The 12500-nt window shown below is 40.6% G+C and overlaps 1 protein-coding gene across 1 annotated transcript in view; it reads right to left on the bottom strand.

Moving 5' to 3' along the window:
- Positions 1-12273, bottom strand: part of LOC133984013 (rho guanine nucleotide exchange factor 2-like) — a 29320-nt gene extending 17047 nt beyond the window's left edge. Inside the window, 1 exon segment of the mRNA XM_062423228.1 lies at positions 12138-12273. Within this exon segment, the coding sequence (XP_062279212.1) occupies positions 12138-12194 (57 nt within the window). The 5' untranslated portion in view covers positions 12195-12273.
- Between the last annotated feature and the right edge of the window lie 227 nt (positions 12274-12500).

Here is a 12500-nt window from a genome sequence, read left to right as displayed (position 1 = left end):
AACCACCTTAGAAACCGCCATAGCAACCACCTTAGAAACCACCATAGTAACCACCTTAGCGACCACTGTAGAAACCACCATAGTAACCACCTTAGAGAACCACCTTAGAAACCACCATAGCAACCACCTTAGGAACCACCTGAGAAACCCGCCTTAGAAACCACCTTAGAAACCACCATAGAAACCACCTTAGAGACCACCTTAGAAACCGCCATAGCAACCACCTGAGAAACCACCTTAGAAACTACCTAGCGACCACCTTAGAAACCTTAGAGACCACCATAGTAACCACCTTAGCACCAAGGCTACAGAGAGGATGGCTGTTTTGAGTGACGGACAGACGTCAGCAGGGCAGAAACAAACATCTCAAGCAGAGTTTTTATTGTAACGTTCACCTCGAGTGTCTGAAGTCTGACCTCAGAACAGGAAGTAACAGAAACCACAGAGAGCAGAGACCTCTAACCCACTCTGGTATGTGGTGGCAGCGGTAGACACCACAGCCGCCTGCGAGCCTCCATTTAAAGCATCTAAACTTGTATTATTTTTCACAGATGACTGTCAGACAGCAGACTTGTAATTACATGTGCTGTCTGAGGCAAAGGAAACATCTCATATCTGAGTCATCTGTATTAATATAAGCTGCTGGTCCTCACCTACTAATGTGAATCATGATGTTTGCTGTTGGTTTCAGTCCTACAACAGCTGATCACTTATAACCTTAAAAGCATTCATAGAACTAAAAAAGTCAATATTGATTGATTGAGATTTGTATCATCATACATTATGAATATAGAGCTCACATGTTTACTTTGTGTCTGATATCTGCTCATAAACATAAATCTATTGAACTCATTTAACTTTCAGGTCAATGTTTATCACAGACAGACCATCAGGTTGTGTTATGGTTGCTATAGTAACATGTTGTGACATCAGAGAACCAACTTTCACCTAAACATCTTTGGCTTCTAGATAACTGAGATGTAACATGTTGGTTTTTATATCATTTATATCTTTAGTTGGTTTTACTGAGATATTTTCCCGCCATAAATAATGTAGAAACACAGTCAGACCGTGTTAATGTGATGTCATCTGTGTCACTGACGTCTGATCAGCTGACTCACCCACAGGAACAGGAAGTGTGTCACTTTACTAAGAAACCCTCCGACTCACTTTGGGTCAGATAGAATAAACTTCACACACAAGGAGTGAATGTGATCATGTGACCGCGGCTCAGAGGTCAGAGGTCAGCCTGCTGACGGCGCTGATGGTCCCTGTAGTTCCTGCTGCTTTGATCTGAGGCCTTTTGGACTACATCTCCCATGAGGCTTTGCAGCAGACGATGTTTCCTGGAGCAAAGCGTCAGTCTGCTGGGAGTCAAACCTTCATCTATTATTCAGCTCTGAGCCTCTGAGCAAGGCAGCAGCTGAGAGCTGCAGTCACATGACCACACTGTGTGTGTGTGTGTGTTACTGTGTGTGTGTGTTACTGTGTGTGTTACTGTGTGTGTGTGTGTTACTCTGTGTTATTGTGAGTGTGTGTGTGTGTGTGTGTGTTATTGTGAGTGTGTGTTATTGTGTTATTGTGAGTGTGTTAGTGTGTGTTATTGTGTGTGTGTGTTATTGTGTGTGTGTGTGTGTATGTGTGTGTGTGTTATTGTGTGTGTGTGTGTTATTTTGTGTGTGTGTTATTGTGAGTGTGTGTGTTATTGTGTATGTGTGTGTGTGTGCTACTGTGAGTGTGTGTTATTGTGTGTGTGTGTGTTATTTTGTGTGTGTGGTGTGTGTGTGTGTGTGTGTTATTGTGTGTGTGTGTGTGTGTGCTACTGTGAGTGTGTGTTATTGTGTGAGTGTGTGTGTGTGTGTGTGTGTGTGTGTTATTGTGTGTAACAGTGATAATAAAGGCATCTTATCTTATTTTAGGAGCTTCTCGGCTTTACAGAGTTTTATATTTGAGTTTCAGCTCATAAGATAAAATAAGATAAGAAGCTTTTATTGTTACTCTGGTATTAAAACACAATAATCACAACCTTCATAACACTAAACCACAACAAACACAGTTTATCCACCATGTGAAGAACTTTTCTGAATCCTGCAGTGTTACTGTGTAATGTGTCAGAGCAGAGGAGGGAAAACAGCGGCTCGTGGCCCAAACTCGGCCTCTGCAGTAAAGATATTTGGTCCTTTTCTTTCACATTTACATCAAAACTTTAACGTCATTTTTTACAAATCTACAAAAACTAAATAAACACTGTGAACCCCAGTTATTGTCATATATCCTGTTTACATCCTACATACGTGCACACGTGTACGTGCACACTGTCCCGTCTGAGCTGGAGAACAATCTGCTGCTGCTCAACTTTCTTCCACTTTTCTCCATTAAAGGTTTTTTGTCTAAGAATAGAGAGAAAGCTCCTGAGGCCAGTCTGGGTTTGTTATATCGGGCTGTGTAAATAGAGACTGACTGGGTCCTGACATGTGAACGTGCACGCCCCTCTGAGCTCGTGCACGCCCCTGCCCAGCTCGTGCACGCCCTTCTGAGCTTGTGCAAGCCCCTGCCCTGCTCGTGCACCCCCTCTGAGCTCGTGCACGCCCCTCCGAGCTCGTGCACCCCCTCTGAGCTCGTGCACGCCCCTCTGAGCTCGTGCACGCCCCTCTGAGCTCGTGCACGCCCCTCTGAGCTCGTGCACCCCCTCTGACCTTAACATAACAAACAGTGTAAACTTGTTACTGATACAGAAACTGATCTGAAATAACTTCTCTGTTTTAAAACAAGAACGTCTCACATCACATGAGTTTTAAATGATCACACACACACACAGTACACACACACACACACACACACACACACACACACACACACACACACACACACACACACACACACACACACAGCGCTTTATAGTTGAGTTTCAGACATGTTCTAGATACTTTAACACAGCAGTGAAGGAAACAGTTTAATCATCAGAAATATGTTTTATAGATAGTTTAACACAGCAGTTACCATAGAAACCGACGTATAAGACAAACCTTTAATTTAAGTCTGCTGTGTTTGTGACTGTCTCCTGCTTCTCTGAGAGCTTCCAAACTAAACTTTAACATCAGTGGAAGCAGCTCGTTATATGTAGACGTCAAACTGAAGCGTTCACAGTAACAATCAAAGCTGCAGCTCAGTTTAGTTCAGAGGGAAACACACAGGCAGTAAAACATCCCATAATAACTCTTATATAACATTTATAATATATAACATAACCTCACCGTAATAAAACATCTATTTATAAAACAGATGAGCAGTTTTAATAGTTTCAGGTTTTTACTCATTATTTTGCAGAGAAGCTGCTGACTGACAACATTTTGCACAATATTTTAAATATGACATCATAGTTTCATGTTTTCATACTTTGACTCCTCTGCTTTAGTTTATATTTAGTTAACTAAGTTATTATCTCAGTGCTAGTCTTCAGTAACCATGACAACCCTGCTCTGCTCTATCAGATCCTAGCGGCAGCCGACGATTGCATATGTTTGTAAGTACGTTTCCATGGTTACGCAGAGGAAGCTGTAAACATGCAGACACATCCGTTCACACGGCTGCTGCTTCACATCCACCACGATCAATATTAGTTATTGATCCCTGAAGATGAAGATGAAGGTCAGCTGAACGTCTTCATTGCACACACACACACACACACACACACACACACACACACACACACACACACACACACAGACACACACACACACACACACACACACACACACACACACACACACACAGAGTATCTGTGTTTTTATAATGAGGTGAAGTAAAGCAGCTTCAGTGTCTCTGTGTGAACTTCTTGTTTCTGTCTGTCGTGTTTTTCACATTAACTTCTGCTCTGAACAGGGAGGGACAGGAAGGGGAAGTGTGTGTGTGTGTGTGTGTGTGTGTGTGTGTGTGTGTGTGTGTGTGTGTGTGTGTGTCTGACAGAGCAGAACATGAGACTGAACAGAGACGTTTCTAACAGAGCACTGATTCAGAGATTTGTGCTGAATACAAAGATTTTACTGTGACTTATTTTAGTAATCAATTAATGAATCTATTGATTATTGCAGACTAATCAACACACACACACACACACACACACACACACACACACACACACACTAAAATAACCTCTTCATTCTCTTGCAGCTAATGTGGTTCTTTGAGGCAGGTTGAGTATTGATTACTGATCAGAGGTGATTGGAGAGGATTCATCTGATTGGCTGAGAGCTGGTCATGTGATTGCGGCTAAATGAGGTAGGTGTTGGGAAACGTCCCAGCATGCACTGGGGCGGCAGACTCCAGACATGTAATGTGTTCCTGTTAATGATCAGCAGTGAGTCTTTATCTAATAATGTTTAAATTAAATGTCTGTTAGTTCAGAGTCAAATTTAAAGGGTTAAAATGATAAAATAAACGTATGAATAACTTCACACATTCTTTTTTTGTGGATCCAGCATCAAATTTCTGCTTTTAATCCATTTAGAGAGAATATATTAGAGGATTATGGTAAAAATGTCTAAGTGGTGTAACCATAAAAACTTTGTACCAAATAATTCAACTTGCTTAAAAACAGTAAATAGTCAATAAAACACCATATCAACTAGTTTGGCATGATCTTACATTATAACTTTATATTAAATAAAGGTAATGGAATACAATTGTTATCAATATTACATTATTTAATATTTATCATTCTTTTGTGGTTACACCATTTGACATTTTCAGGAGCATTCAGTCTTACTTTTGGTAAATAATGGTGATCAGCTGACAGTCAGAGATCAGCTGATCAATAAATAAAGAGCTCAGTGAGGAGAGAAAGAAAGAAGCTCTGTGTGAGGGGGGGGGGGGGGTCATGAGACAGAGAATAAAAAAGCTTTATTTAACTCGTCTGACGCTTCGACCAGACGACACGTTCTGCTGCAAACCAGAGAACCAGAGAACCAGAGAACCAAAGAACCAGAGAACCAGAGAACCAAAGAACCAGAGAACCAGATAACCAAAGAACCAGAGAACCAGAGAACCAGAGAACCAGAGAACCAGAGAACCAAAGAACCAAAGAACCAGAGAACCAGAAAACCAGAGAACCAGATAACCAGAGAACCAGAGAACCAGTAGAACCAAAGAACCAGAGAACCAGAGAACCAAAGAACCAGAGAACCAGATAACCAAAGAACCAGAGAACCAAAGAACCAGAGAACCAAAGAACCAGAGAACCAGAAAACCAGAGAACCAGATAACCAGAGAACCAGAGAACCAGTAGAACCAAAGAACCAGAGAACCAGAGAAACAAAGAACCAGAGAACCAGAGAACCAAAGAACCAGAGAACCAGAGAACCAGAGAACCAGAGAACCAAAGAACCAGAGAACCAGAGAACCAGAGAACCAGAGAACCAGATAACCAGAGAACCAAAGAACCAGAGAAACAAAGAACCAGAGAACCAGGGAACCAAAGAACCAGGGAACCAAAGAACCAGATAACCAGAGAACCAGAGAACCAGAGAACCAAAGAACCAGAGAACCAAAGAAACAGAGAACCAAAGAACCAGTAGAACCAGAGAACCAGAGAACCAGAGAACCAGAGAACCAAAGAACCAGAGAACCAAAGAACCAGTAGAACCAAAGAACCAGAGAACCAAAGAACCAGAGAACCAGAGAACCAGAGAACCAGTAGAACCAGAGAACCAGAGAACCAAAGAACCAAAGAACCAGAGAACCAGAGAACCAAAGAACCAAAGAACCAGAGAACCAGATAACCAGTAGAACCAAAGAACCAGGGAACCAAAGAACCAGTAGAACCATAAAGAAGCATTAAATCAACAGAATAAATGGGTTAGGTTATTCTCTGGGTAATTATGATGACATCACAAGTTAAATGAGTCCAATATCCAATCAGAACAATCCTTCATAGGACCCTAACCCTTCATAGGACCCTAACCCTTCATAGGACCCTAACCCTAACCCTTCATAGGACCTTAACCCTTCATAGGACCCTAACCCCTCATAGGACCCTAACCCCTCATAGGACCCTAACCCTTCATAGGACCCTAACCCTTCATAGGACCCTAACCCCTCATAGGACCCTAACCCTTCATAGGACCCTAACCCCTCATAGGACCCTAACCCTTCATCGGACCCTAACCCTAACCCTTCATAGGACCCTAACCCTTCATAGGACCTTAACCCTTCATAGGACCCTAACCCTTTACAGGCGACTCCTTCTGAGGAACCTCTGAATGAAGCATCAGCTGTTGTTAAATGGGACATTTCGCCTTTTCCTGGTTGCGTCACCAGATGTTCCCGCCGTTACCGTTACCGTAACCGTTACCGTTACCGTTACGTTACCGTTACGATATCTGAAGCTCAGCCGACAGTAAGAGAGAAAGAACAAAAGGAAGTGAAAGAGTAGAAGTTTAAAAATGATTATTCCTCTTGTTCTGGAGGAAGAGGAGAAGCGGCTCCGGACCGAGCAGCGGCGCACAAAGGATCTTGGGATTAGGTCGTGTGCAGCTGCAGCGTAAAGTACCCCCCCCCCCCCCAGGTAGCTCTGCAGGCTGTATGATGGCTGAAGGAGCCCCACCAACTCCCCCCCTCCCCCCCCCCTCTGTCTAAATGGACCAAGTCAGCTGTGTGAATACTTCTGCTGCCGTAAAAAGACAGACGGCCACGACTTAGAGGAAGAAGGTTGTTAATTCATTGATGTCGTGACTTGAGTTGCAGGTTCAGCCTCAGTTAACGGAAGAATTCAGTTATTTTTTATTTTAAATGTTCCATCATGTTCTATATATTGTTTAAAAATAAAATACTGTTCAATGGAAACGTTTTTTCTTTTTAAATACAGACATTTATAAATATCACATTTTAGATCTGTAATCATAAAACAATGAAACCTTGATATTTATGCCTAAAGTTATCATAACATCAGATACTGGTCCATGCCTACTGGGAGGCCACGAAGCATCGTACTGGTGTTGGGTAAAGGACGCATTAGTAGGAGCCTTGGACCCTCTGACAGGCCTTCATAAGGGCCTTGTGATGTCATCGGCCTTCAGATGCGTCCTTCCAGGGATTCAGCCCCTGAACTGGGACGCAGCTCATGTTCCTCCCCTGGTGCATGGGAGGGGGGGGGGGGGGGGGGGGACTGGTTACGTCCCCACTTAAGTCAACATCAAACCTACGCCTTTGTTCTTAGTAAACATTTCATTAGACAATACTTATATATGTATTTATATATGTATTTATATATGTATTTATATATTTATTATATATGTATTTATATATGTATTTATATATGTATTTATATATGTATTTATATATGTATTTATATATTTATTATATATGTATTTATATATGTATTTATATATGTATTTATATATGTATTTATATATTTATATATGTATTTATATATGTATTTATATATGTATTTATATATGTATTTATATATGTATTTATATATTTATTATATATGTATTTATATATGTATTTATATATGTATTTATATATTTATTATATATGTATTTATATATGTATTTATATATGTATTTATATATGTATTTATATATGTATTATATATGTATAAGGAGGAGGAGTCTGTTATCTGAGGAATGAAGCTGATATTCGTTTGTTATTGTTCATGAATGAAAAATAATAAAGTTTTAAACGGATCATTGAATGTGTTTGTGTCACAGCTGGTGATGATGATGATGATGATGATGATGATGATGATGATGATGATGATGATGATGATGATGATGATGATGATGTGTGTAATCACAGCTGCTGAAACTACTGCTTCTGCTTTCTGTTAGTTTCACTGACAGGTGCAGCGAGGACACACACACACACACACACACACACACACACACACACACACACACACACACACACACACAGAGACACACACACACACACAGAGAGACACACACACAGAGAGAGAGAGAGACACACACACACACACACACACACACACACACACACACAGCTTTATAAATGTGATTCACAGAGTTTCGGTGTACTCAGTGTTTAGTCACCTAAACACACCAGAGTCACCCCCCCCCCCCCCCCCCTCCGCCCCCCCCCCCCCCCCCCCTCAGTCTGAGATTCAACACTAAACTATCTCTAACTCTGATCTTCAGTTTAATATCAGCTGGAAGTGACATCATCACTGACAGGAAGTAACTCATGGAGAAGAGAAGCAGTGATTAGATGAGTTAGTTACTATAATACTGCAGTACTTTTACTGTAATACTGCATACTACATCACTATAATACTGCAGTACTTTTACTGTAATACTGCATACTACATCACTATAATACTGCAGTACTTTACTGTAATACTGCATACTACATCACTCATAATACTGCAGTACTTTTACTGTAATACTGCATACTACATCACTATAATACTGCAGTACTTTACTGTAATACTGCATACTACATCACTATAATACTGCAGTACTTTTACTGTAGTACTGCATACTACATCACTATAATACTGCAGTACTTTTACTGTAATACTGCATACTACATCACTATAATACTGCAGTACTTTACTGTAATACTGCATACTACATCACTATAATACTGAAGTACTTTTACTGTAATACTGCATACTACATCACTATAATACTGCAGTACTTTACTGTAATACTGCATACTACCTCACTATAATACTGAAGTACTTTTACTGTAATACTGCATACTACATCACTATAATACTGCAGTACTTTACTGTAATACTGCATACTACATCACTATAATACTGAAGTACTTTTACTGTAATACTGCATACTACATCACTATAATACTGCAGTACTTTTACTGTAATACTGCATACTACCTCACTATAATACTGCAGTACTTTTACTGTAATACTGCATACTACATCACTATAATACTGCAGTACTTTTACTGTAATACTGCATACTACATCGCTCATAATACTGCAGTACTTTTACAGTAGTACTGCATACTACATCGCTCATAATACTGCAGTACTTTTACTGTAATACTGCATACTACATCACTCATAATACTGCAGTACTTTTACTGTAATACTACATACTACATCACTATAATACTGCAGTACTTTTACTGTAATACTGCATACTACATCACTATAATACTGCAGTACTTTACTGTAATACTACATACTACATCACTATAATACTGCAGTACTTTTACTGTAATACTGCAGTACTTTTACTGTAATACTGCAGTACTTTTACTGTAATACTGCATACTACATCACTATAATACTGCAGTACTTTTACTGTAATACTGCAGTACTTTTACTGTAATACTGCAGTACTTTTACTGTAATACTGCATACTACATCACTATAATACTACATGCTCTTCACAGGCTGCTGCTTCAGTATTAATAAAGTGAGCAAACAGTGTGTTATTAATAAATATAGTCAAACATCAGGTTAAGTGAAGCAGCTGCTCTCAGTTTATAATCCAGAGTGTGATTTCAGCAGTTATTGATCTGTTATCAGCTGATGTCTGATTCAGCCAATCAGGAAGGTCACATGTCAGTTTATATCAGTTTATATGAGTTTATGAATGTTTACAGCTCAGACTGGTAAACATGTTTTTACTCAGAGACTCTTCAATCTCAACCGTGTGTGTGTGTGTGTACAGGTGTGTGTGTGTGTGTACAGGTGTGTGTGTGTGTGTGTACAGGTGTGTGTGTGTGTGTGTGTGTGTGTGTGTGTGTACAGGTGTGTGTGTGTGTGTGTGTGTGTGTGTGTGTGTGTGTGTGTGTGTGTGTGTGTGTGTACAGGTGAGGCTGCTGATCCCTAACGTTAGAGTCTGAAGGTTGAAGCTGCACCCAGGTTATAACTCCTGTTTACTAGAAACACTTCTGATCTCAGCGAGCTGTTTCCTGTTTGTGATTCTGAAACTAACTTCTGCATCGATTCTTCTTCACTGGTTTTATATGAATGAAGCTTCATGTGTGAAGAGGTCAGAGGTCAGAGGTCAGAGGAGATGATCTGTCTTTATCACAGAGGAAGATACAAATACTACATTACAGTAAAAGTACTGCAGTATTATAGTGAGGTAGTATGCAGTATTACAGTAAAAGTACTGCAGTATTATAGTGAGGTAGTATGCAGTATTACAGTAAAAGTACTGCAGTATTATAGTGATGTAGTATGCAGTATTACAGTAAAAGTACTGCAGTATTATGAGTGATGTAGTATGCAGTATTACAGTAAAAGTACTGCAGTATTATAGTGATGTAGTATGCAGTATTACAGTAAAAGTACTGCAGTATTATGAGTGATGTAGTATGCAGTATTACAGTAAAAGTACTGCAGTATTATGAGCGATGTAGTATGCAGTACTACTGTAAAAGTACTGCAGTATTATGAGCGATGTAGTATGCAGTATTACAGTAAAAGTACTGCAGTATTATAGTGATGTAGTATGCAGTATTAGAGTAAAAGTACTGCAGTATTATAGTGATGTAGTATGCAGTATTACAGTAAAAGTACTGCAGTATTATAGTGATGTAGTATGCAGTATTAGAGTAAAAGTACTGCAGTATTATAGTGATGTAGTATGCAGTATTACAGTAAAGTACTGCAGTATTATAGTGATGTAGTATGCAGTATTACAGTAAAAGTACTGCAGTATTATGAGCGATGTAGTATGCAGTATTACAGTAAAAGTACTGCAGTATTACAGTGATGTAGTATGCAGTATTACAGTAAAAGTACTGCAGTATTATGAGTGATGTAGTATGCAGTATTACAGTAAAAGTACTGCAGTATTATAGTGATGTAGTATGCAGTATTACAGTAAAAGTACTGCAGTATTATAGTGATGTAGTATGCAGTATTACAGTAAAAGTACTGCAGTATTATAGTGATGTAGTATGCAGTATTACAGTAAAAGTACTGCAGTATTATAGTGATGTAGTATGCAGTATTACAGTAAAAGTACTGCAGTATTATGAGCGATGTAGTATGCAGTATTACAGTAAAGTACTGCAGTATTATAGTGATGTAGTATGCAGTATTACAGTAAAGTAGTGGTTTGGTCCTCTGACTGATATATTATTATTATGACATCATTAGATTATTAATAGTGAAGCATCAGTGTTAGAGCAGCATGTTACTGTTGTAGCTGCTGGAGGTGGAGCTAGTTTACACTACTTTATATACAGTTAGCTAGTTTAGTCCAGTGGTTCCCAACCTAGGGGTGGGGCCCCTCCAAAGGGTCAGCAGATAAATGTGAGGGGTCGCACTGATTTATAATAAACTTGGTTTCTTGATGTATTTGCAGGTTCTGGTTCTAACAGTAAAATAGTTTAATTATTAATTTAATTTAAACCTGAAACTGTTTGTTTAGAGTCACATCTGAGAGGTTAGAGGTCAAACATCCACCTTCACTCCTGACCATCACTTCCTGCCTGGAAAACACACACACACACACACACACACACACACACACACACACACACACACACACACACACACACACACACACGGTCTCCCCTCCCCCCGCTCGTTTCCTCCTGCAGGACAAAGCGGCCACGCTGCTTCTAACGGACACACAGAAACACAGTCTGTACAGGTACAAACTGATAAACACACACACACACACACACAGACACACACACACACACACAACGACAAACACACACACCGACCGACACACACACGTACACACCGAGACACACACACACACACACCGGGAGGAACCCGGTTCTCAGTCTGAACAGAAGGAGAGAAAAAAAAATGAGTCCAAGTGTTTTCCCGTCAGAGCTCCTCTAACTTCAGCTGATCTCACAGCTGATCACATCTGTCCACGCGGCCAACGAACCAACCAATCAATCAATCAACCAATCAATCACCGGGACCAACTATCGATAAGTTCCGACACCAAACACAAACATCTGTATTAACGGAACCAACCGGAGACGCACAGATGTGTCCGCGCGGAACAAAGCGGAACAGACTCCGAGTTGAAACTGATCCTGATCGATCACAAACTTTCTGATCAGTCTCGCTCCATCAATAACGAGCTTTATCGATCACTGCTATGTCCGTGCACGCGCCCAGTCTGTGCGTTTCTTTCTTCTTGGGTTTTTTCCCGGTGACTCACCTTCAGGTTGATCTCCTTCATCCTGTCCTGCCTCCTGCTCTCCAGCAGCCGGGACATTCCCTCTACAGCCGATCACTCTGATCGATGACCGATCACTGACCCAGGAGCGGTTTGGTTCTGATCCCGCAGCAGCCCGCAGTCTGAACCAAGGGGGCGGGGCTTCTACTATGAATGACAGCTCCGCTCTATACTTCTGACCAATCACAGTTCAGCCCGCTGCTAGCACCTCCAGCCAATCACGCCCCTACTCGCACTTCTAGCCCCGCCCCCTAGCATCTGCCGGGGTGCGCTTGTTTTAAACACGGGTTCACGGCGCAGTCGGTGTGGGTGGAGTTAGTCTCTATGACAACGTGTCAAAAGATC

The sequence above is a fragment of the Scomber scombrus genome, chromosome 7, assembly GCF_963691925.1.
Source record: "Scomber scombrus chromosome 7, fScoSco1.1, whole genome shotgun sequence".
NCBI lineage: Eukaryota > Metazoa > Chordata > Actinopteri > Scombriformes > Scombridae > Scomber > Scomber scombrus.
This window is presented reverse-complemented; position numbering and strand designations above follow the sequence as displayed.